This window comes from Helicoverpa zea, chromosome 2 (genome assembly GCF_022581195.2).
Source record: "Helicoverpa zea isolate HzStark_Cry1AcR chromosome 2, ilHelZeax1.1, whole genome shotgun sequence".
In the NCBI taxonomy this organism is placed as follows: Eukaryota; Metazoa; Arthropoda; class Insecta; order Lepidoptera; family Noctuidae; genus Helicoverpa; species Helicoverpa zea.
The window spans coordinates 6,773,669-6,799,589 of NC_061453.1; the positions used below are offsets into that span (position 1 = coordinate 6,773,669).

Consider the following 25,921-nt stretch of genomic DNA (forward strand, 5'->3'; position numbering starts at 1 on the left):
AATAGTTTCAAAAAATATAACAACCAAGAAACAAGGGTCAAAATAATATAATATTGGATTATACAAGTGTATCATTTATTAACTCTCCGAAGTAAACGTCGCTTCAAGGTTACTGCGTTTAAACAAGTACAACTTTTTTTGTGACAATGTCTGCATCTGTTGATTAAAATTTGAAACATAATAAGCTTCTAAACAAGGTCAACAGTTTTCATCAACTCGTAGTGAACGAAAATAATCAAAATTAAGTGTATATTATGTCCATACTTTCCAAAATCGTATATTTTATGTGTCATCACCAAATATTCAAGTACAAGTGTCCGCGAAAATGATCTGTACTTTGTTTTTCGCAATCACAACGTTACATGAACATGGATGACCTAAAATGCGAATATGTGAAGAAAAAAAGATGTTTGGGACTCACAAGAAGTGTAAACTGAAGTAATTATAATGATTTGCACGTCGATTATCGACAATCATTTACCTTTTCATGCCATCGCATAACGATCGGTGAATTGCTTGGTCACAAAAGTGAAAATGTGATGTGTCAAACTGATTGTTTACCTCGCGGACAGGTGAGTGGTTTGTAGAAGTGGTACGCGAGGGCGGCGGGAGGCGGGCGGCATGTCTGATCGATCAAGTCCCGTGAACGGCGGTTACGAGGCCGCAAGGCTCACCGTCCGCAAGGACCTCTTCCCGGAGGTTCGTCTACCTAAGCTGGCGACTGGTGAGTCTGGTGCTGACTCCGACCAAGAAGATGTCGAGTCAGTCTCTGGTGTCAAGCTGGAGACTGATTTTGAACAGAGCATAGACGAAATAGCCAGTCATAAAGCGCAAGTAGCTAATGGGGCTCTGCCGTGTCCTACGCGGCCTCGCCACAGAAAGCACAAGCACCACTCCCGACAGAGTTCTCAATCCGCAACCGTTAATGGTTGTCTTCCTCCAAAAAGTAAAAGGAGAAAAGACTCATCAAAAGATTCATCATATAGAACGCATTCTAAACATAGTGTTGTGTCACAAGTGAAAGGTGGTAAAAACTTGAATTTAGTGAGTAGTAGTGAGTGTCAGGAGGATGAAGACGACAATGAGGAAGTGCAGGAGGAGGAGGAGGAGGAAGAAGAAGAAGTGGAAGATGAAGATGAAGCCGAAGAAAGTGAAAGTTCAGATGATGAACAGCTCAAGCGCAATTCAAAGTTACCGTTAAATACAATGCCACGGCAAAGTGGCAAACCATACAGTCATGAACTTAGTCAATTATCAACAAAAAAGAGTAAAAAGGACTCTCGAGAGCATAGAACTCATGCAGTTATACCGTGTAGTGGCAAGCCAAGGTCTATGTTGGACATTCGCAGTTCGCGTAGTAAAAAGAAATCCAAGAAGTCTGAGTGCACACCCACATATCGAAGCCAGATAGTGGATACTAACTCTATGAAGATTAAGATTAGGAGGACAAGTGTTCATGAAACTGTGAGTACTAGCTTTATTTATTAAACAAACCATCAACTGGGAAATTTACAGTTTGTTACCAGAAATAATAACATCAAGTGCAACAACATAAGATTATTTTTGCATGTAAATGTGCATAAAGAGTTAAAATGCTATTTTCATTTCTTGAATATTGTTTTAACATAACAAAGTAAAATCCTGTAATATCAATAATGGTTACAATCTATCCAATCAATATGTACATGAGCTGTTATTGCTCACAACAATGCATTGAATGTAAGAGTAGCAAAATGTTCACTGATATCTTCACTTTCCATTCTGAACTGAACTTGTTTGTGTTGCTACAACTTGTTTTGGATATAGCTATACGAAATACAGATTACAATATAATGTTCTGTTATGTAAGGAGGTTCCTAAAAGTTGACATACAATTTTAGTATGTTTGAAACAAAATTGTCTTAAACATTTATGTGTTCTATATCAGTGAGAGAAGCTCCTATAATATAGGAGTTCCAGTGCAGTTTATCATATAGGTTCTATATGGGACTGAAAACTATATGAGCGACTTCTTGTTATTGCAATTCCAATAGTAAACATAAACAGTTGACATTTAGTTTGATCTTGATCTGATCCTGGATCAACCAAAAGGGTATTTTTTCCAATCAAAGACTTGTATAATATGTACTCTGAAAAGCTCTTTTGCAGATCTGCATAATTTTTCAAATAAGTATTGATAAATTGTGATGTAAACAAACAAAGAAATGTAGGTGATATAAAAGACCAATCAGAAACTTGGTGATCCTAATTAAATAGTCTGGGTTTTTACTACTATCTTAATGTGTCTGATATAGTTTATTAAGTATTATTGCAGCATTTATAGAATAGCAAATACTTATCACTAAAGGTTAGTATTTTCAGAGGAAATAGCCATCAGACATCTTACTTAAGGCAATGTAAAATTAACACAGAATCCAAAAAGCATATAATATTTCACTTTGATTCCAAATGATGTTCTTCTATTATTGTACAAAAAATCATAAATACATATTACTGTAGTAATAGAAGTGCACATTGATGGAAAGTAGCTATGGTTAATTAATGAAATATTTAAATAGAGAAAGTTTTAATGATAACTGTGCTATTGTACCTAAGAGTTTGTATTACACACAAAACACTTTAATCTGCTCTTAATGGATTCTTATTATTGTGTTAGATACATACCATACCTTGTAACACAGCTGCTTCTGGTTAGACTGGAAGCCAACCCCAACATAGTTGGGAAAAGTCTCGGGAGTTGATGAAAATGAATGGATTCTTATTATTCTTTTAGAATGTTTTTTGAAAGTCCCTAAACAGAGATCCTTAAACAAATAAATTATTCTCCTAAAAGTTGACAAAGGGCAACTTGTAATGCCAAATAATTTTACCAAAAACTATAAATTAAATTATAAAGATTTTGTTCATATGCATAATTATAAAGCTTTCATATTTATAATAATATAATAGAATTGATCTTAGATACTTAATTGGGTAGATGATGCCATTATAGTCATCATATTCTAAGAAATGTTTAAGTAGGTACTCTAAGATATAACATGATTTCCTGGAAACTTAAGGAGAAAATTGATTGACTTTGAAATTTTTAATTATATTTACTTACTAAACAACATTTGTTTGAGTATACTTGTAAATAAGTATACTTGCATTAAGCCATATTGCTATTGACATGCTATAGTAGGTACCCAATTAAGATGGTTTGAAAGGCGCAAGTTTTATTGATAAGATCTGTAGTAAACAAGCTAATCAACTTATAAAATTATCAATTTCCTTTTGACCTGGAAGTGGACCGGAATTATGGAAAATTTTAAAGTCAGCAGTTATTTTCATCAATTCTATGGACGATGGTGTCTTTTAAAAATAAACCCAATGATCTAATTATATTTTTACATTTTATGTTCTATATAAATAAGAAGCACATGATAAGCATCTGATATCAGTGTCATATCCAAGCGCGGATCCAGCCCCCAAAAAAGGTTGTGGTCACAGCTACTAGAAAATCGCAACTAGAAGCGGCTACTAGAAAAGTAAAAGTCGGAGCATGAACATGCTCATTAAAAATTATGCAAGTCGTTTATGAACTTTTGAATGAAATTATTTCCTTTTTCTGAGCATCAGGACTTTGGCATTAGGAATGAAAATAAACTTAGGAGGAAGTTGGACCCGATAAAAAAAATAGTTTCGATCCAAACCTATTTCAATCAATAACTTCTAGTAGCCAGTAAGCCAATATAGGAAGGGTTTGACGCATTTGGTGCACTTCTCAACTACCAGTGACGGCATAGCATCGGGTGGCACCCCGGGCAGCTACCTATTGAGCACCCCAAAAAAAAAAAACGACAAAATAAAATTACGAACCAATCTAATAATGCTAAAAAAAACGTTTTTATTAAGACGTGGTATGAAACCGTATAAAGCGCGAGCGTAGCGAGCGCAAAATTTTGGAGTCTTGGGACACGAAATCACAGAAACGAGTAAAAAAAAAGCCACTGCTAAGTGAAAAAACCGCGAGCGTAGCGAGCGCGAGATTTTTTGAGTTTTGGTACTGTTTTGTACAAAAAAATGTAAAATAGTGACTATTGTAAATAATAATAATTTTATTGTAATTGACAGCTGTGTTGCTGGGAAGTTTGTTTTGTTCTTCGCTTTTTGTTAACCAGAAAGTCCTGAAAGAGGGCGTTATGGGGGTGCTATCCTTTTCTACTTTCAATTTTAACTTAAACTAATCTAACGTTTTCGACATTGGACTTAAACCACTGCAAAGTGAAAAAGCCGCGAGCGTAGCGAACGCGAATTTTTTTGAGTTTTGGGACACAAAAGTACCTCAAAAACTGAAGCTGTAAGAAAAAAAATATGGTGATCTCGAATTAGTAAACAACAGTCATAAAATTAAATGCAACAAAAAAAAACCGGCCAAGTGCGAGTCGGACTCGTGCACGAAGGGTTCCGTAAATTACAGTTAAATCAACCTATCTCAAAAACTATAAGAGATACTTTGATCAAACCAAAAATCGTTGAAAGAGTTAATTAGCATGCATCACCTCTATTTTTTTTAGAATTTTATACCCCGTAGTTATAAAAATAGAGGGGGGGGGGACATACTTTTTACGACTTTGAGAGCTGATATCTCAAAAACCGTTCACTTTAAGAAAAATGTTTTTTAGAAAACTTTATATCATTTTAAAAGACCTTTCCATTGATACCCCACACGGGTATGTACATCGAAAAAAAAAATTTCATCCCTCAGTTACATGTATGGGGGGCCCCACCCCCAATTCTTTTTTTTACTATTTAGTGTCATATTTTTGTAGCGGTTCATACAACACATATTCCCATCAAATTTCATCACTGTAGTACTTATAGTTTCCGAGTAAATCGGCTGTGACAGACGGACAGACGGACAGACGGACAGACGGACATGACGAAACTATAAGGGTTCCGTTTTTGCCATTTTGGCTACGGAACCCTAAAAAGTATTATTTTGTTCCCTAGTGTTATCATCAGCCTATCGATTTAAAAAAACCGTAAAAGTGTGATGTCACAAATCTAGGTAATAAGGTTGTGGGCATGCCCATCGTGCCCACAACGGTGGATCCGCCCTTGGTCATATCTTGTTTAATTCCTCTGCTAAAGTACATACCATCGCAGCTATATATTCAAATGGGAAAAGCAGGCATATAGCTTTACAGTGTGGTGGTAAAGACACTGTGGTCCTCGTATCGCCATCCATATTCCAAAAGGAGTGCTTTCATATAGTTATGTAATATACTAGTTAATTTAATATTTACTGGCTGGGTTAATCTGTCCTACTTTATTTTTTATTTTTATTGGATCATGGATCGGATTTATCAAAGACCTGTAATACACAACTTAATATTATCACTGGATAAGGAAAATATTAAAACCATAATTGATGTAAACAAAATTTTACAGGTAACGCCAACGCCAACCTCGGTTGCCGATATTGGTCAAAGGAAGTCTAAGAAGAAGCGGGCGGCGTCGCCGGCTAGCGTGAGCTCTGGTGAGGAGTACGACCCGTCACGCGGGGACACTGCCGCCGCCATGAGCGTCGCCGCGCCCAAGCCGCGCCACCCGCGACCTAAGACTCCTAAGCCTAAGAAATCAACCAGTTCTAAAAGTAAGCAAAGTAAGTATCACCTTACAAACTTTTATTTATCTTCATAATAATGATTATAATTAATTATCTACCGATACAATAATTCTCAAATCACACCACAACATTGAATGCCTTATACCCTATGTAGAAATGCACCCTGGCTCAGCTGCCTATTTCATGTTTGTAGTTTGATAAGCTCCAAGAGATAACAAGATAACATAGCCTTTGTACATTATAGACACATGCATATATTTCTGATCCTAATAACTTTAGCTGCTGGTTATCCTTACGTACGAAACTTAGGCAAACAATAAATTGCAGCTTATTTTGACATAGTTAAACTACCATGTAATACATAATACTTTTACACCACAAACACCTACGTTTTTTTTGATGATGTAACAGCAAACTCAATTATTTGTCTTTCTACTAATTATGTTTATATTACAGAGAAAAGTGAAAAGACTGAAAGAACTAGGATTAGTGGAGCTGAAAGTAAAGATACTGGACCACAAAGTCCTTGGGGACATTCTATGCCTAAGGAAATTCTATTAAAGATATTTGAATATGTTGTGGCCTCTCAGGGCACATTGCCTTCTGTGATCAGGTAAATTTGACACTTCAAAGTTTTAATTTAAAATTCATTAATCACATAAAACTTTACTTAATGATTGAACCTTTAATTTCAGAATTGGTAGAGTATGTAGGTTATGGCACAGTGTAAGCTGCAGACCAGAATTGTGGAAGAATGTAGACCTTGCGCAATACACTAGTGAAAAATGTAAAACGGATTATAAACTCGTGTGGCTCCTGGAAAACCGGTTGTCACAATGTCAAAGCTTAAATATTGGTAAGTGAACAATTCATAACAGGAAATTCGAAAGGCGGTTTCCAAAAATTATGTATATATTTTGTCTGTTACCTACTTCTTGCGTCTAAAATTCATAAATGGTATATTAATAGTATATCAATATGGTCCTTCGCAAAAAGCACCTGCAATCGTACTCTGGTAGACACACGGAACTTCTTACGAATATTATGTTTACTTCTTGATAGTGCTTATGACGTAAGACAATCTTGTTGCTAACCAAAAAAATACAAAAGAGTTTTTACGAAGCTTTTCTTAATTTAAGAGTAGGTAAAGGTTTCACTCAGCTACATCGGGTTAGACTGGAAGCCGACCCCAACCAAATAGTTGGGAAAAAGCTCGGAAGATGATGAGGTTTTAATAATCCTCTATCCCTCTCTTCCTCTGAGATCTTAAAAAACATAGACCGTTTAACTACAGAATCAACTATTAACAATATTTGTATTGCCTCCAGCTCAGTGGAAAGTGAGTAACGTGTCGTGGGTGCTGGCTTGCGTGGCGGACTACTGTCCTCAGCTGGTGGAGCTCAGCGTGGCCGGCTGGAGCCGCATCACGTCCGAACAGCTGTTCGACCTCATGCAGGCTCTGCCTAAGCTGCAGAGGATCGATTTGTCGCTCACGGTATGTTTTAATAGCTTATATTGTGAATGCGAATGTGAATTTGTTGAGTTTTCGCGATGATCCTCTTAAAAAAGGAAAATTAAATTATAAAAGAAAAGGGATTTGTTGTTTAGCGGACTTTTTCAGCGATTTTCAAAATGCTCCTGTAAAAACCTTAAAAATGCCATATCTAAAATGCCTAATCAGCAAGGCCGATAGATGAAAAGCTTAAAAAAATAAAAAGCTTATTTTTTTCAAATAAGAATCAAACATGGACCAATCAAAGGGCAATTCAAGCAAAACCTTATATGGATTTACATGTTTATTTACATACATTTTCGAAGAGGGTATCTCTCCGTGTTTTAATGATTGTCATACAACACATTTCAACTAGGATTGCCTGACCTGAACACTCGATCAAACATCCTAGTTACTACTGAACAAATACATTATTTACACTAAGCTTACATCTTCTATTGTTACAGTCTGAAACGGGCGGTTCTAGTACGTGCATGTCAGCTGCCTCCATGACGCGCATTACGGAGAACTTTGGCGCAAGACTCACGCATCTCATGCTGGCTAACAACAAGTTCATAGCAATGCCGCAGATACTGCAGTCAATAGCGGTATGTTTAAACTTAGATAAGGATTTAATTACCTACTACAAAATTAAGATTATTAAATCTACGCTTCTACACTAATGTGTTACAGAAGAAACATTTTTTGTTCATCTGTTTGTACTTTAAAGGTTCCCAAACTACTGAACCTGTTTGACAAATATTTCATTGTTGGGAAGCTACACAATCCCAGAGTAACATAGGCTATATTTTATCCGATTACGGGAAGAAGGACGCGGGTGAAACCGCAGAGAAACAGTAAACAATATAGGTCCTTAACAAAACACTCGCTAATATGGAGGGAGACATTACAAAGGACATCTAATGACGTCAGCCTAAATGGCGCCAAAACATCGACAGGTCGATACGTCGAGCTTTAGTGAGTCACCATACCACGTGTAACCATTGTATGAAGTTCATTACGAGTTTTTATGACAGCAGTTCAATGCTTCATGAATCAATTTGAAAATTCCACGAAATTATGATTGCCGTAACTCAAATTAGGGTATGGTTTTTGTTTAGTCATCGTGATAGTTTTAACTCTCGAGTAATTTTAATCCGATCTTGGGTTTTGTTCAATCTTTTCCTCCTTCATAAAAAAAAGTTGTCTCATGCGAGAAAAATAACAATAAGTTCTCCACCAAATTTTATAAATGCGAGTTTGTTTTTTACCCCTTCATGATTGGTGATGAATCTGCCGGAGGTCACTATTCCACGCGAACGAAGTTGCGGGCAAAATCTAGTTAGTATAAAAGAACTTTTCTTTTAGAACGCGGATAAAACGCTGGGAAATTACTAAAAGGCTTGAATCTTTAGAGACACCTAAATACTATAAATAATTCCAGCAAAATATCCATGTCTTCTACATATTTGGTTATTTCCAGACATACTGCAGCAACTTAGAAGTGCTAGATATCTCGGGGACGCTGGCGGCGTCGCACCCGGCCGCCGTGCCTTTAGAGGCGCTGCAGAAGGGCTGTCCCAAGATGCGAGTGTTCCGCGCCGCTAACTCACAGCTGGTGCTTGCTAATGCTACTACTTCGCAACAGGTTGGTTTTGAAAATCATTGAATAAAGGGCGCGTCTAGATGGGCTAGATTTTTGTGCAATATGTGGCTGCAGCTGCACGGCTCGGACGTCAATTTATATTAAATATTTTTGTAATGACCAGGCAAATTTTTCCCAACATTGCAGCTATTAATTGCACAAAAATTTTGCGTACCACAATGGGCCCAAAATGAAATCGTTTTATTGTATTCATGCATATACATTGTTTTTTAGTATTATTAACGGCTTCCCATCACAATACCTAAGCCGTTTATTAATTAGTGAATATGTTCAACAGTTGAGACTAGCCAAAACACCTGCGATGTTGTTGGGGCTTGAGAACAAACATAAAAAAAAATATACTTACAAACATCCGAACGGACTTTCTTAGGGTTTGAGAACAAACAAACAAAAATCAAACTCAGAACCTCCTTTTTGGAAAGTCCGTTTAAAATAACTAATCTAATCCATCCATCACTTATTCCCGTCAGATGGAATGCAAAGGCTGGCCTCTTCTCGAGGAGCTATCAATAGCAGGCGAGGCGGCGACGGAGCGGGTCGGCGTCGGCGAGTACCGGCTCGGCGACGACGCGCTGGCCAGGCTCGTGCGCGGCGCCACGCGGCTGCGGCTGCTCGACCTCCGCGGCTTACAGCGGCTTACTGACTCCGGCCTCGTTAGGGTGCCGGCGTGGGACCTGCAACATCTGTTTCTTGGAGGTAAGAGTTATTATAATCTACAGCTTACGTCCTAGAACTGAACCATTTATTAGGGTGCATCTACACGGTGCATGTAGCTGGAGCAAGTTAACATGCGCAAGTGATGAGCACGCGGGTGAGTATTTTGCTTTGGTACATGCACGAGTCGCTGGACCCGCATGTTTTTAAAATGCATGTAACGCAAGCTACTTGCACCATGTAGATGCACCCTAACTGACGCATATGTATAATTTATTTATACAATAGACTGCTCCACAGTTAGAAGTTGCAAGCTTTAGAGGGGTAAAATTGCTGAGTCTTTTGTAAGGCTCCAACAAGTATGGGGCACTCGTTAACCTATTAAAAGATATAAGACTTGCTAAAAGCACAGGATACATACACCCTATATACTTAGTACTTAGTTAACCGAGCACATACTATCTTCCGCAGGCTGCAACGTGACGCGGCAAAGCAGCGCGTGCCTGGAGCTGATCTGCGAGAAGTGGTCGCACAGCCTGCTGGAGCTCGACCTGTCGTGGGCCTCCGCCGCGCGCGTGCTCGACGACGCCGTCTCCGCGCTCGCCGACTCGCCCGACAGCAAGCTCAGGTACGCTACAGTTACTACCAGATAGAATTACGCAATAATTATGATGGCCAGTTTCACGGGTGTCTGTTAAAGAATATGATAGTCTATCAGGAACTTATCTGACTATAACTTTGGTCTCGGATAGCGATATCTGGCAAAAAATTTAAGCAGCCTTTATCTGGCAGATAGCATCAACTATCAGATAACTTACTGATGCTTTATCGGTAACCAGTAGAACTGAGCCATAGCATTCTGACCTATATCTGGCCTATATGTTCTACAATAATATGTCGATGCTACGACTTCATTTTACAAAATTGGTTTTTATATCGTATTCGCACGATATGAGTTCAGATGTCAACGAGTGCCATGCCGTCACGATACCGCCCTTAGGACTAGCGCTAGTCGAAAGCATCTTTGTCGTATTTTTTCAATACCTATGTCCTTACTTTTCAGAATACTAAACTTATGTGGCTCTTCGGTGTCCTTGGAACCAATTAAGAAAGTCCTTCTAAAGTGCCCACATATTGAGTCTATAAACCTGAGTTCTTGTCGCGCTCTTCCTAGGGGAATGAAACGCTTGTACACGGGGAAAGAAATACAAGACCTTAAAGATAGCTTAGATCCAGAAAAAATTAAAGCCAAAGAAAATCAAAAAGACGAGGAAAGTGTCAAGACTAAAAAAGGTGTTAAAAAGTCTGCAGCTGATTCCAAGTCAGAATCAATAAAACAAGAACCTTCCGCAGACGTATCCGATAAATCGGATACCAAAACAGAGTCTTCTTCATCTAAAGGCACTATCTCGTCGCCCGTATTTCAAGAACCGAAAAGCTTTTCAGAATCACCTTCTACCGCAGCTTCTAAGAAGACGCCGATAAGATCACCAGATAGTAAAACACTTGAAAGGAAATCTGGTAAAGAGGGCAAGGAAATGATAGCCTTAGTACCTGAAGGGAAAAGATCCTCAAGAGGGTCCACTCCGAAACTACTCAGTCCTGCTACACAGTCAAAACCAGATTCCTCTTCCACGCCCAGATCGGATCCTTCCAAAGATCTTGGAAGTCCCCACTTCAGTCCAGTACCAAAACCAGACAGTCAAGTACAAAATAGTCCAGAAGTCCAGACAGAATTGTTAAATCAAAGTATAAAGACTAACTCTTGGAATCTTGGACAGTTTAAAACCACACCCACTCACAAGTCTGAAGCCAGTCCTTTAAGTAGGTTAGAAAGTCACACTAAATTAAAACATGGTAAAGTTATAGAGCAATGCAGTCCAACAACTTCTCACGATAATAAACCTAGTCCTGAAACCCATAGTATGAAACAAGAAAGCATGAAGAATCCTAATAACTGGAACTATGCTATTAATAGCCCGATGCCCCGACAAGATGGTCAATTCTCTCAAAGAAGTCCTTATTCCGCTCAACCGAGTCCTGCTCAACCCAGCCCTTATTCCACACAGCCTAGTCCGTATTCGACACAGCCGAGCCCTTACTCCTCACAGCCTAGTCCCTATTCAGCTCAACCCAGCCCAGACACAAGTCAAATTGTTAAACCCGAATTACAGAAGACAAGTGCTTGGAACACCGGTAACTACAGTCCTATGCCCAAACATCACCCACCATTTTCTCCTCATCCATCAACCCATGCTAGTCCAGACCCAGGTATAGGCTTAAAAAGTGAAAACCTTAGAAGTAATCCTAATAAAACTCCAGGACAATATAGTCCAATGTCACGACAAGATCGCATTCACCAGAGCCCTTATTCTCCCAGACCAAGTGTAGATGTGAGTTATAGTAACAAGAAAAGTCCTGGAGTCGGTAACTACAGCCCAATGATGCGCCCAGATTGTCACTTACCTAGCCCAGACAGAGGTTCAACCACCAGACCTACGATGGGAAGCAGACAACAAGACATCTATGGAAGAACTGTAAATAAAACCCTCGATATGATGCACAGTAGTGCACCGCAACCGGAAATACCCAACTCTTGGGGAATAGACAGATTTAATAATCAGCTAAGTAACGCCGCAAGCGCGAGCATCGATTCGCTAGTGTGGGGAGCGTCGGCGTTCAACACGGAGCCGGCTCCGCTGCCTCCTCGAGTGGACAACATTCCCGCCATGCTCAACACGCCGTCGCCACAGACGTGGCCCGGTTTACCATCGTTCGATACTAGTGTTTCAAGACCTAATGACGATTTAAGTGATCCGTGGACTTTTGGTCAATTCCGTGAGCAGCCTCACCATGTGCACAACACGTTCGTAGATCAGAACAGTTTCGATTTGAGTAGTCACCTGGGCCACCAGGCGCACTCCTTGCAGAACTATTTAGACGACAATTTTCCAGAGACGTCTCGCGTAGAATGACACTCCGACCCGCCTTCGGCTTAGTTACTCGAATGAAACTGTATGTTGTTATGGACAAAATATATTATATGATAAATTCCTTCTTTGGAGGGGTATAGGGTGATGTTGTATTTAATAATGATTGAACAATTAAATGATAGACATTGTAAATAAGATTTATTTAGTTAGAATTAAGAGTAATGAAGCTAGGAATGCATTAATGTTATTTTGCAGCCGATAGTTTATGAAATTATATAAAATATTATAAGAAAATTATAATTATTAAGGATAGTAAAATTCATCCATCGACTTAGATATTGTTGGATTATACTCATGAGTTAGGTTTTAAAATGAGTCTTTATTTTAAATGCCAAAACCTGTTTTCACTGAGGCCAAAATTAATTTATTTCTATCCAATTTTATATTTTCGTATGTTAAATGAAATGAGTTTAATAGTTTTCAGCAAACATGTGCATTTTTGTTCCATTCTAAAAGCGGTCACTTTTTTATAAAATCTTTTATCAAACTTTCGATTAAATCATTGCAATAGAAAACATTCCGTTTTGTACTGACTTTGAAATTGTATCACCCTTTCAATCTAAAATTGCCTGCCCCCCTCAACCTATTTATTTGCGTTGTTAGATATTTTAGATATTGTTGTGTTAACAGTGAATGGAAAGTTTTATTGTTGACATGCTTTAGTATAGGCCATAAACGTAGGTATAAAGTTTACATACTTTGTTTTGTAACTCAAATAAATAAAGAGGGAATACCACGATGGGTGTCTAATTGCGTTAGATGTAACACATGATTCTGAAAAAGTAGTTGACTAGTAGCATGTCATTATTATATATTAAATGTTTGTACAGTGTTGTTACAACTTTGCAAGCTGTGTTCCATAAATAATCGTAAGTTTCTGAGAGCCTTTTCATTACAAAACAGTCTCATGTCACAGGGATAAGATTGGTGTTGGTAGTTATTTGAATCATACAATCACTAAGTAGTTCTAAACGGAAAATTGATCAGGCTCCTAGCACCAGAGATGAGATGGTAACACACAATTGATTTGTTCGTTATAGGTATTGGTTATGAAATTTTATCAAAAACACATGAAGTATTTGCTCTTTTAATAACACAATTAATGTTTAAGTTGGTGCAGCTAATTATGCAAGCTATTTTATAAGATAAACAGCTACATTAAATTATATACATATGTTACAGATTTTTGCCTACTAGTGCTAGATTTCTGAAAGCCTGATCAATACTGACAAGTAACAACCCTAGCAGAGTTCAACTTGAATAGTGTATCAATGTTAAAAAACTTACTATTGACACCTATTAAATATTTTAATGGTCTAATCATTTCCAATTTGCATATATTATTTTGTTACATAGATAATGATCCAAATTTATCTGATGCGATGCATGATACAAATACCTACTACAGCCAAACGTGACATTGGGTATCAAAAAAAGTGAGTGGCTTTCAGAAACTGATCAATCATGTGCTTTTAACTGAAGTGTCATTCAAAACAGTAGGTTTCTTGTATTCTAGCTTTAGTTCAACAGTTTCATATCTATGTTTAGACAGTCATTACATAAACCTGAGTGCTGCCTTTTCGATAAACGTCTAAATACACTCATAAAGCAATTGTTGAAAGTAAGATTACATTTATTAAAAGAAATGCAATACAATCAAAATAGATAATAAGTTTTACATTTCATTAGTAGCACTTTCACCTTCATTGTTCTAGCTTGACAGTTACCTTTATCGAAAAGGCTTAAAACATAAATAAAACCCAATCTTGTTTTTTTTTTTTTTAAAGCACTTAACCAACTCAAGTGCGTGCGTGTTCTATTTATCATTATTACTTTTTGTTGCATTTTAAACTTATGAAATTGTCTAACCTGGTAATTTAAATCATGCCATAAATCGTAACACCAGATTCACAATAATGGTCTTTGTGATTTTTTTATCTTACTTTTCATCGAAGTATTATACATATTTCAATTTTATAAAATATCCATGTCCAAAAAGGTTTTGTTAATGTAACGAATATGGATCTAGAGTTGCAGTATTGACTAATTGGAATAAGAATCTCAAAAGACACAGCTATTAGAACATTCAATATCAAAACATTTTGAATTGAGTAGATACAACCACGATCTTACCTACTATAACTGTAGATCCACTGTCATATATTCCTTTTTCGATATTTTGATTGTGCTTGACTTTGTAACATCATTTTATATTTTTATACTTTTTATTAGTAAAGTTAGATTTTGATAGAAAGAGAAATCTAAATATCAAACCTAAATATTTATTTAAAATTAAAGCCAAGTACAAAGTGCTTTTTTTATAAATGATATATATAATATTGCATAGGTACATACTTCGTGTTGTATTTAAAGAGACCGTTAAAACCACCAAATATTGTTTCCAATACCTACATTAGCCTTATAAATGCCTAACTTTTAACTGAAGAGATATTTTATAGTTTTATTAACTTATTAAAAAATGAAAAATTATTATCTTCTATACATAGAATGTATAAATATAATATTAGGTAAATATTATGTTAAATAATCGTGTACTATAGTATGTATAAAATAAAGTTGACTAATATCTGTAAGTTCTGTTATGTAGAGATTTTTTGTTTGTAATATTGTTACACTACTGCGCGGACTTCTTACAGGTGGTCCAATTTTTATAATCTAACCAATAAAATATCGATGTGGTTGTACATTTACATTTTGAATAGAATGTACTCTATTTATTAAACTTCTTTTGTTGAGAAACATCATCCCATCTATTTAATCCACATATCCCGTTTGATTTTAAGCTATCGCGAATGTATAGCATTTTCTTACGAAACGAAGAAGATACAGGTTACCCAATTCACGACACCATAACTAAATAGTTGTCTTCTCTTGTAGACAAAGGTTGGTCATCTATACTAATATTATAAAGAGGAAAACTTTGTTTGTTTGTTTGGTTGTAAGGGTAGGTTCATATCTGACGGAACATACGTCGCGTATTTTCGGTCGCGTTACGCCAAAACAGACAAATATACGATAAAACATTCAATCATTCACACCTAACCGATGATGCGTTATATAGTACGTCAATCATACATTTACGATACGCTCGACGCATTTTCCGTCAGATATGAACCGACCCTAATGAATAGGCTCAAAAACTACTGGACCGTTTTTAAAAATTCTTTCACCATTCGAAAGCTACATTATTCACGAGTAACATAGGCTATATTTTATCCCGGTACGGGCAGTAGTTACCACGGGACGCGGGTGAAACCGCGGGAAAACGGCTAGTGGTAAGTATAGCAAACATTCGCAGATTCATTTAGTTGGACCCCATGCTCTCAACACTTAGGTACTCATAAAATTAGAAAAAAATACTGTAAAATTATTATCATGCTGAAAATAATATCTTTTTCCGTACCTAAATGGAAAAGCAGGGCCTCATTTTTAAGACTTCGCCGTCCGTCTGTCACCAGGCTGTATTTCATGAACCTTGATAGCTAGACAGTAAAAATTTCACATGACTGGTATGGTTTTTGAATAGTGGCCAAAAAAATAAAATTGAAATGCGTTGTTAAAACATTTTATTTAGACAACAAGCATACATATAACATGATAAAATATTTTATGCTGTAACGAGGTATTTAATTTCAATTTTAACTTACGATTACAAACATTATACGAATTGCATTGCACGTTTTCAATAATAACAGACTTGTTAAGACGAAGCTAGATATATTATAAAAGGGATATGTCAGTAAAAAGGCAGACATTCATCAATAGGTATCCGTTGCAAAAATAAATGCACATCCAAGGCCATTATCATCTGATTTACAATTAGAATCCACTTTGGCACCATTCGACATAACTAGACATACAAATAAGTGCAAATCTATCTCAACTTATGAACAGAGACAAAATAGTCAGCGTCCTGAAACTACCCTATTGAATTTTAACATACTTAGTCCCAGGGGTACCACTTCACTTTTTACGAAAGTTTACTGGATTAACCGTATCTGTGGAATAACTGGAGTATCTATACTAATATTATAAAGCTGAAGAGTTTGTTTGTTTGTTTGAACGCGCTAATCTCCGAAACTACTGGTCCGATTTGAAAAATTCTTTCAGTGTTAGATAGCCCATTTATCGAGGAAGGCTATAGACTACTTTTTATCCGGGTTCATGCAGAAGTTCCCACAGGATGCGGGTGAAACCGCTGGCAGAAGCTAGTTAAATTATAATGCACTAGATACCAGTATTGTATTGTTACCAGTGTGTTGTATTGTTCCTTTACCCATAGAAATAAATAAGCAGCTTTCAAATGCAATATTCTAATCAAATGATTGCTGCAAAGTTATATTTATATGCAAAAAAATTGCAAAGAATACTGGAAAAATAATGTGCTTGACCTTTTAATTTCATGGCTATAGATAGATTAAACTAGTTTTTATATTTACATACTAGAAAATTTATTACATTTGCTTTCTGCCAATACTAAATTTGAGATTCCATAAATTATGCTTCCCGATTATTATTATTTCTGTATGTATCTATTTAAATATTTAATACATTAAAATTAATAAAAATATTTGTTATATATGGTAATGGGTATGCTTGCCTGCATATGCATTGAAAGTTTTTTTTTTTAATTGAGTGCTTCAGGATGAATGCCTAGACATCCGGTAATTCAAAAGTATAAATTGGAAAGTCCAGATGCGCTGGCGAGGTACTTCTATCATAACTAGGGCATGCAATTTCGGTAAAATAAAAATTACCGGTAAAAATTCGGTAATTAAAATATTTTTACCGGTAAACCGGTAAAACGGTAATTTTAGTATTTTTTTTTTAAATGTGATATGATATCAATAAGATTGGGTAGTTTAAAAGCAAAAAATAATTAAAAATACAAGGTATAAGGTGGTAAACATTTTTTGTGACGTGGGCCGTAACAAAAAAACATATCAGAACCATCCGTACGCGATGTCGTCGACAAAATGCAAGAGAAACGGCTGCGATGGTTCGGCCATGTAAAAAGGAGACCACCTGAATACATCGCCAATGTTGTGTACTCAATCTCGATATACCCGGTCAAAGGCGCAGAGGCAGGCCGAAACTGTGGTGGTTGAGTGTCGTAATGAATGACATGAAAATCTACGAACTCGAAGAGGAAGATGTCCTGGATAAATTGAAGTGGACGAAGAAGATACGGAAAGCGGACCCCGTCACAAGACGGGATAAACGCTAAGAATAACCGTGAAAAAAAAAACATTTTTTTCATTGAAGTGCAAGCCCTTTTTTATAGTAAATCGTAGGCATTTTATGGACCAGGGTCGCGGTCTTTCGAACAATCCCGCAGCCCCGGCAGGCCTTGGCCCTGCGCGTGGAACAACTCGGGCCGCCGACACTGGTCTGTTGTCTATGCAGACGGAGGAACGATGAGCCACCCGAACTCACCGCCCACAGACCGACGCCTACGGTGGCCGGGAGCTGTCTCTCGACACTCGGCGCCCGTGGTGTCTTCCTGGTCCACTACTGCGGCTTGGATGAGAGGTGCGAACTCGCAGGCGCTCCACCATCTCCTTCTCGAGCATGAATGCTTCGCAGAAGGAGGCGACGGCTTCCCATTCCCTCTCGCTCCGGACCATGGCTTGAACCAGGGCCGGACGCGAGAGGTCGCCGCTGCCTATTGGCTCGACGACGACACGGCGGTACCCTTCCTAGGCCGTGCATACCTAGACTGTGTGCTCCACCGTGTCCTCAGAGCTTTCTGCATGGTAGTGAATTAAAAGCCCTTGCTCAATAAGGTCATAGAGTAGGTCAAATAAGCATAAGCTACATTTTTACCTAATAGGAGCTGACAGCTATGAGGAAATTCAGAATAACCGAATGAATAAAATTTGTTTAGATATTATAAATTAAGATGATAATGAAGATTTGTATGTAACCTAGAGATAGTTAAGGAGTCACATAAGTTTACTTTCCTAAAAAACAGCAACTTTAACACTCTTACAATATGTAATGTATGCAATATTACATTATGTTCAGGCTACATAATGAAGATTTGACGTTAAATGAACAATTGCTATACATTATCACAAAAACGTAAAAAGCGGTAAATTACCGGTTACATATTATTTTTACCGGTAAATTAAAAATCGCGAAAATGGGCGGTTTTACCGGTAAAACCGAAACCGATAAACCGGTATTGCATGCCCTAATCATAACTCATTTACACAAAATCGAAAAATTATGGTGCTTGTAAGTCAGACTATATGAAGTCCATGCTGTGCAGTTGTATTTAGAGCCATCAATTTGCTGCAGAAAACAATGGCTAGAAACATGCCGTCATCTTTACTATTGGTTTATAATAATAAAGATTATATTTATGTCATATCATACAGACATTTATAAAAATCACACGAATATAGACGAATGGAATGTAGAAGTTCAAATAATAGAATATTGATGTTAAATGCTATCATACTCTTCATAATTAAACTCTGTTGCCGACGACGGTGCCAGTAAGTCCAGTTGAGGGTGAGAAGGCTTTTTATCACTTTTTGATTTCTTATGTTTATGCTTCTTTTCTTTTTTCTCGGATTTCTCGTTGTAATCTCCTCTGTCCTTGTCCTTTGATTTCTTCTTCTTGTGCTTTTTTTCCTAAGATGAAACAAAAATTTTAATATACCGATTGATAACGAAAGTTTTATATAAATGGAACAGTAAAAAATAATAAACTTGAATACCTTGTCACTGGGTTCTTTAGCCGTGTCAGGATCTTCACCACCTGCATAATAATGACGTTATAAAAAATACAAAGAAGAACCAGAAATGTTTTGGATAAAATTTTGTATATGTTGGGTTTAAAGGTAGAGTAGTGGTATTTAGAGTAGTATTTTTAAGACGCGGGTAAATAGTCGATATCAAAATATAGCTGACCTTCAGGAGATCTTCTTGCACTCGTATCGCCAGCCCACAGTGGAAAGTCGTTGTCCAGTGAAATTTGCAAGTCAATATGACGACTTTTTTCAAATATAGGCGTGACTCCTATATCCGAACCATGGCTATCAACATCCTCCTCCATTTTCATTCGACTCATCATTTTATCAAGGTTGTCTTCATCTTGGTTTGTTCTTGATATTTTTTCCGTTGGCAACTTTGTCTCAATTTTAAGTTCCGCTGATGAACTAATTTCGAAGTCCAGGTCTTCCTGATCGATTGTTACTTTAGGATTAGTAGTATTTTCATCTTCACTGAAAAGTAAGATACGATCACAATCATTTATTAGGTATTTCAAGAATCAACAGCAGACCTAAGCCATAACTTGGCGAAACGTAAGTACCTGTCCGTGTCATATGCAATTTCTTGGTTGGTGGTGGATATTGCTGGAAGGTCTTCCAAAAAGCTACTGTCCAATGTACCTGCATAAAATTCATCCAGACATCCAGATGAGGCGGATATATTAACGCCAGATGGCGTACTCGGTCCACTATAATACGCAAACATATAAATTAGTAAGTATATCAAAAACTCAAAGATAATTATTGGCTTCTATCGTAGCTACTGTCTACCTGTCTTGTTGAGGTAGTCGAGGTGGCGTCATTTCCATACTAACTTGATTTTTAGGCTTTGTTAATTCAGAGCTAACATAGTGGCTCTGTGTTTTCAATCCATTGCCAGCTAAGGATTGCGCTACCTGGAATAAATAATGAAGTTACCACGCATGGAAGTAGTAAGAACATAACAAGTAGTTATATTATCTAACTTACAAGAGGATTGACACTAGGCGGTACGATAGGTTTGCCAGCTCCAAGCACGATGCTAGGAGAACGATCATTAGCTGGGCGATGTTCAAGCTGGCCCGCGCTTTGCCGTCGTTTATTTGCAAGGCGATCCACAAACAGATTGTAATGGGACTCTTCAGAATTCTGAAACAATAATACTCATGGAATTAATCAATCTTCATTAGACCTTTTAAATTAAATCTTGAGGCCTGTGCAAAGTATTTCTAACAGACTTCCCAAAAAAGAGCAGAATCGCAATTTTGATGTTTTTTTGCATTTCTTTTGTGCTAACTTAGTTATTAACCTGGAAGTCATCAAGTTCCTTTTCAATCTCCTCAACATCCCTCTGATTCCTCTGTAGTTGTTCTAATAAGCTTGTCTTTTGAAGCCTTAAAAATGGCACGCTGAGAAATTTGTGCAGTAATCGAAGTCCAAACCCATTTCGCATTGAAGACTCCGCATAACGCACAGGAGCAGTTCTGGACAAAAGAAACTTAACTTATTCACCATACTTGTGCAGAAATTTGAAAGGATTACTTAACTAGCAGTTAATGTGAATATATCATGTTACGCGAGTTGATCTTGGCTAATTCAGATTCACGCTTCCGTGTCGTGCGGTCGACTACCAAAGGTGGGTCAATATTCAATATTCACTGGTTCAAATCTAACTAAGACCGCATGTGACAGTCAAGTGGGTCTAGGAATGGCTCCTAATATTCCTGGTATTCTCATTGGAAATTCGCGATTTTTATTATTTTTCAGAAAATCTATTTCAATAGTAGTTAGATAACATTTATGTTAAAGAGAAGATAAGTAGATGATCCTAAAAGTAGATACCTAGTTAGGTAATATTTATTTCAATGATAAGTAGATGATCATAAAAGTAGACAGGAGGTACCTTATAAGTTTGGCATGGTGAAGAGCTTGTTCAATATGGTGGGGATGCACTTGTCTGTGGTGCTGCATGTCACAATGGTTGCCTAGCACCACAACTGGTAGATCAGCTGGCACTTGAGATAACTCTTTTACCACATAGTCAAAAGTCCTAGAAGATAAGAGAAATGATATAATGCAAAGCCTATGAGGACATAAGTTTTATGTAGTTTCAATATATGAGGGAGACACATCTTATCAGGATGTTAACTGCTGTTCTTGTAGCTCAATAAAATCTCAATTAAGGCTTATATGTATGCCTATGTAGTATGTAGAAATAGAGAAAAAAGTCATATAAAAGAAAACTTAAAAATTCATACCAAGGCTTTGTAATATCCAGCATCAAAATAACGCCATTGGCATTTTTATATACATCTAAGAATGTGGCATCAAGAACTGGGGTTTCATAACCATCTTCTGTGGTTGCTGCAGCGGACTGGTTCTCCAGTTTTAAGCCTAATGGCGGTTTCTTCTTTGTACGACCTTTATCTACTACTTCCCATACTTCTACCTGATAAAGAATTAGTATTTTTATTTATTTGTCACAGTCAATTGTTTTTATTTCAAATAGGCCTATGAAACGTCACACTAGTTGCGAATGTGAGATTGCCTCAGCAGTAAGACAATTTACACAGCTAGTCAAAAACTTAATCCTGCCAAACTATTTGTTGAGCTGACATTTTCAGCAATGACGAATTAATTATATGATTTGGTTCAGCAGGTGGCAGGAATGGAAGCAGTGCCCGATTTATATTTTTAATGAGTGTAGGCAACTTTATTTCCGCCGCCCCATGTACCTTCAACCTTACAAATAATAACTTTCCATTTGTTGTAAATTCGGCCAAGGGGACCTTTGTTTTTTTTTTAGCGAGTGGACGTGTTTGACGTCTATCTTTCTGAAATCTGCTGCCACTCAGACGCTGCTGCCCCTAGGCCGCCTATACAGCCTATTCATAAATCCAGGACTGAATGGAAGTGGAAAGAAATGGGTGGACCATTCACTTTTGCAAGAACTGTACCATTAGTGAATAATGGATACATAGCAGATCTAAGAATTAGAAAAAGGTAGTTTTAATAAAAGATTAGTGTTTGTTTACACAACGTAAAAGAAAATTCTTAGTGAAAGTGGAATTGCAAATGAGAATTTAAAATTTATGGGAATATTTGCATTTTAATTAAGTATTAGCTAATGATGAGCACAGATTACCATATGTAGCCAGCTAGATATTAGTGTGCTGTTTCTCTTTTCATGTGCAGCTTGACTGTAATATTTTACATATGTAAATTAAAACATACCATCCCGGTCCAGCTCAAATAAACTTGCATTTATAAATCTAGCTAAATCTTCCGAACAAATAAGCAAGTGTACAATGTTTACCATACACTTTCACTTACCTTAACAATGTAATCAGTATTTTTATATGTCCAGTGTATAGGCGCAACTTGTATTTGATCAGTAGGCGCATAATCTTCGATAAAGGGTCCACCTTGTAAACGCTGCAATAGGCACGATTTTCCAACATTCCTGTCGCCTTTTATCAGTATTTTCACTACAATCAATAAATAACTTAACTTTAAAAATGATCTAATGCAAATTATATATTTTGCAGTTCTTCACATAACTTACTATTAAAATGAACCCCCTTGGAAAACTTCTTCTGCAAAGAAGAAGACATGGGCAAAGGAGCTGGACAGCGATCATCTCCGCTTCTCGTTAGTTTCTTGAGAGCAGAAAACATATTTAATATTTATTCCTTTGCTAATTTAACCGAAAGGTAACATGAGCAATATATAAGTAAATACACCACAGTACTAAGCTGCGGGGACGTAAACCAGCTGAGATAAATATTAAAATATAAACATGATAGCGAAAAAACTACAATACAAATAATACAAAATCTACGACATCGAATCATGAAACGAAATCCGTAGCGTTTTATTATCTATGTCATTCGTATGTCAAAGTGACACATAAAAACAGCACAGATATAAAAGGAGGCCGTAGAACCATAAATAAAACATGTTTTTTACACAAGCGGAATAGGATATCGGCTACGGGGCGATGCGGGCGAGCAGCAAATGAGAAAATGCATTACGGGTGCGCTGCGAACACGCTGCTTGCGCGGCCCCGTCACACAACGGAGCCCCTGTTGGTTTTAGCCATAGACTGCATATACTCCTTCTACGAAAGATGTTCATCAAATCAAACTTAATCTGTAATCATTTAACATGAATCTCCAAAATAGGGGAGCTTGTGGGTATATTAAGTTCCATGTAAAACACAACACCTCCATACCTAAATGAACACAGAGGAATGGGTGCACCTGCATGTGCATGATAGTAGATAAAATAAAAGAGTGAAGAAAGACAAGAGTATATGGTTCTAACAGTTTATTTGCACATTTAAATAATAGCTTAAATAAATAAATAAAGCACAGTTTTGTATGGAAGTTTGTACAGTAAATAAAACAACAAACATACTGTAAATTATAAAAAGTTCACTGCACATCACTAACTCTGATTACATCTAACAAACATTTTATCTTAGTCCCATTTAGATTTCTTCTTCTCAAAAATCTCTTTACCATCTTTATCTACAGCAGCGTAGTATCCCATTGATTCATATTTTGTTCGCATGTATGCAATATAACCAAGTGCAAAAGTAAAACATGCAGCTCCAATAGTCATAATAACAATGTTCTGAAACAAAAGTATTAAGAGTGTTAATATAGGAACATAAGTTGTCTAGACTTCATATAAAAAGGACTCTGTACCTAATACTAGTAATTATCTGTACTAGTAATTTTATTCTATCTTAACAATTTTTGCAATACATACTAAATTATAATTTCTTAGGATGAAATATACACTATATTCTAGATAGGGTAAAATTTTGTCCCAAAATTTTGTATTGTATTACATAAATATTTTAGGTTAGGTATGCAGTTTTACTTACGGGCTTTGCATAGAGCTCGAAATTGATCACTCGAAATGCTGTAGTCGATCTCATTGATCGTATACCCTCTCCGGGCTTCTGTTCTTTATCTTTGGAGTCCATGTCTAACGCACTTGCTGCGGATCTCAGGTTCTTCAAGAAATTATAGCGCCTTTACTTATTATCTGTCAGAAGTTGTGATAGTGATCCATAATTATTTGGTTCTTTGAGCCGTTTGCGATTTTCGTAACTAAATTATGTCAACTTATCAATTGCTTGGATTTCTGAATCAGGTTGCTACTCCCTTTTTCTTAACTCAAATCTTCAAATAAAACTAACCTACGAAAGTCGAGATGTAAACATAAGCATATTATCACATGACACATGACAATGACAGCATTGTATGACAGCCTGTCATTCATTGTCAGTCCTTAAGCCCCCAGTACACATTGGCCTTTGTTGGGCCAAGCTTTGCAATGCACAAATGTAGGCCACGATCAAATGGTGTTTACACATTGGCGCATGGCTCATTGCTGCCTGGCAAACCACTTGCGATGGACGTCAAAGTAATTAAGGCTGCGGCTATTTATTTGTACACTACAATATATATTTATATTATACTACTCTACTATACATATTAGTATAAATACTACACTACTATATTTATTTTGGCGTGCACTTGGAGAGGCCTATGTCCAGCAGTGGACTGCGATAGGCTGATGATGATGATGATGATGATGATGATGATATTTATTTTTAAACGCAACACAAAAGTGTACTATCCTCAGCGGTCGGTGATGAACTAAACATTGGCAGAATGTGTAAACACCACACGCCACGCTGGGCCACGATTCCTTTGATGTGTGCCCAAAAAACAGACAACTCGCCGAATGCGCGCCAACCTTGACAAATGTCCGCTAACATGCACCAATACCCCGTGTACACATTGGTGATGGCGTGTATTGGCCGTGCTTTTGCCAATGTGTACTGGGGGCTTTAACAGTGACCAAGAATGTTCAAACAGTATTGGATTCCAAGCACTGAACAACAATAGCGCAGTCTTTTATATGTATACCCCAAGCGAAGCTCATATACCGGGCAAATATAAAAATATAATAAAATTAATATCCTCTGTCTACTACAGTTACAATTACAGTTTCAGCCTTTTTTTTATCGTCCCACTGCTGGGCACAGGCCTCCTCTCACACGGAGAAGGATTGAGCATTAATCACCACGCTTGCTCAATGCGGGTTGGTGATTTCAGACTATATAGTCCAGGTTTCCTCAAGATGTTTTCCTTTACCTTTTTATCAGCCATTGGTGTCTAAGATATACTTAGAAAGTACATACAAACTTAGAAAAGTTGCATTGGTACTTGCCTGAACTGGATTCGAACCCGCGCCCTCATACTCGAGAGGTTGGTTCTTTGCCCACTAGGCCACTACTCACTAAACTACTGAATATATTTGAATGTCATATATAAATCAAGATGTACTCTGGTTATATGATCCTTCCAGATTCAAGGTTATGGCACATAATAGCGGCACCGCAACAGCACGGCTCCACACCAGCATTTAAGTTGTCATTCAATTTAGAGCATTAAATCATGTATTTTATAATATATTTCGTAATGTCAATATGAAAAAGCAAACGGCGAGCAGTCAGCGTGCTTGCCGCTTCCACACAACTCGACTCGCCGCCCGCGTGCTGCAAGCGAGCGGACCTCATGCGTACAGCGCGCCGACGGCGTGCTAATTGCGCGCCGACTCCGAGCCGGCAGCGAAACAACTTCATTACGTCGTGTTCAATTATAACATCGATCATAATCGTCTTAAAATAATATTGAGTTT

General features: G+C 37.2%; 3 protein-coding genes across 3 annotated transcripts; 1 reads left to right on the forward strand and 2 right to left on the reverse strand.

Annotated features, from left to right (window-relative positions):
* Positions 1-122: 122 nt before the first annotated feature.
* On the forward strand, positions 123-15,181 carry LOC124638808. Its single transcript, XM_047175919.1, has 10 exons — positions 123-1,464; positions 5,434-5,647; positions 6,068-6,224; positions 6,307-6,467; positions 6,940-7,106; positions 7,571-7,711; positions 8,587-8,751; positions 9,240-9,465; positions 9,895-10,051; positions 10,487-15,181. Exons 1-10 carry the CDS (start codon positions 622-624, stop codon positions 12,396-12,398), a joined length of 4,143 nt encoding a protein of 1,380 aa, XP_047031875.1. The 5' UTR covers positions 123-621; the 3' UTR covers positions 12,399-15,181.
* An 805-nt stretch (positions 15,182-15,986) lies between these two features.
* On the reverse strand, positions 15,987-23,402 carry LOC124639673 (rab-like protein 6). Its single transcript, XM_047177121.1, has 12 exons — positions 22,764-23,402; positions 22,532-22,686; positions 21,457-21,647; positions 21,102-21,248; positions 20,508-20,682; positions 20,189-20,347; positions 19,991-20,115; positions 19,762-19,908; positions 19,359-19,672; positions 19,166-19,206; positions 18,644-19,079; positions 15,987-17,160 (listed from the first exon to the last, which is right to left on the reverse strand). Exons 1-11 carry the CDS (start codon positions 22,873-22,875, stop codon positions 18,888-18,890), a joined length of 1,758 nt encoding a protein of 585 aa, XP_047033077.1. The 5' UTR covers positions 22,876-23,402; the 3' UTR covers positions 15,987-17,160; positions 18,644-18,887.
* Positions 23,403-23,512: 110 nt separating this feature from the next.
* On the reverse strand, positions 23,513-24,569 carry LOC124639682 (small integral membrane protein 8). The gene is made up of 2 exons (XM_047177131.1): positions 24,093-24,569; positions 23,513-23,836 (listed from the first exon to the last, which is right to left on the reverse strand). Exons 1-2 carry the CDS (start codon positions 24,192-24,194, stop codon positions 23,681-23,683), a joined length of 258 nt encoding a protein of 85 aa, XP_047033087.1. The 5' UTR covers positions 24,195-24,569; the 3' UTR covers positions 23,513-23,680.
* Between the last annotated feature and the right edge of the window lie 1,352 nt (positions 24,570-25,921).

What these genes read in the sequence shown, in the direction of transcription:
- LOC124639673 (XM_047177121.1), bottom strand. Translation starts at nt 22,875, where the DNA reads ATGTTTTCTGCTCTCAAGAAACTAACGAGAAGCGGAGATGATCGCTGT. An exon ending in CTGGATATTACAAAGCCTTG is followed by an intron (nt 21,249 to 21,456) that starts GTATGAATTTTT and finishes CTTATCTTCTAG; the next exon opens with GACTTTTGACTATGTGGTAA. An exon ending in AGGAACTTGATGACTTCCAG is followed by an intron (nt 20,348 to 20,507) that starts GTTAATAACTAA and finishes TTATTGTTTCAG; the next exon opens with AATTCTGAAGAGTCCCATTA.
- LOC124639682 (XM_047177131.1), bottom strand. Translation starts at nt 24,194, where the DNA reads ATGGACTCCAAAGATAAAGAACAGAAGCCCGGAGAGGGTATACGATCA. An exon ending in TCGAGCTCTATGCAAAGCCC is followed by an intron (nt 23,837 to 24,092) that starts GTAAGTAAAACT and finishes CTTTTGTTTCAG; the next exon opens with AACATTGTTATTATGACTAT.
- LOC124638808 (XM_047175919.1), top strand. Translation starts at nt 622, where the DNA reads ATGTCTGATCGATCAAGTCCCGTGAACGGCGGTTACGAGGCCGCAAGG. An exon ending in CAGTTCTAAAAGTAAGCAAA is followed by an intron (nt 5,648 to 6,067) that starts GTAAGTATCACC and finishes TTTATATTACAG; the next exon opens with AGAAAAGTGAAAAGACTGAA. An exon ending in AGATACTGCAGTCAATAGCG is followed by an intron (nt 7,712 to 8,586) that starts GTATGTTTAAAC and finishes GGTTATTTCCAG; the next exon opens with ACATACTGCAGCAACTTAGA.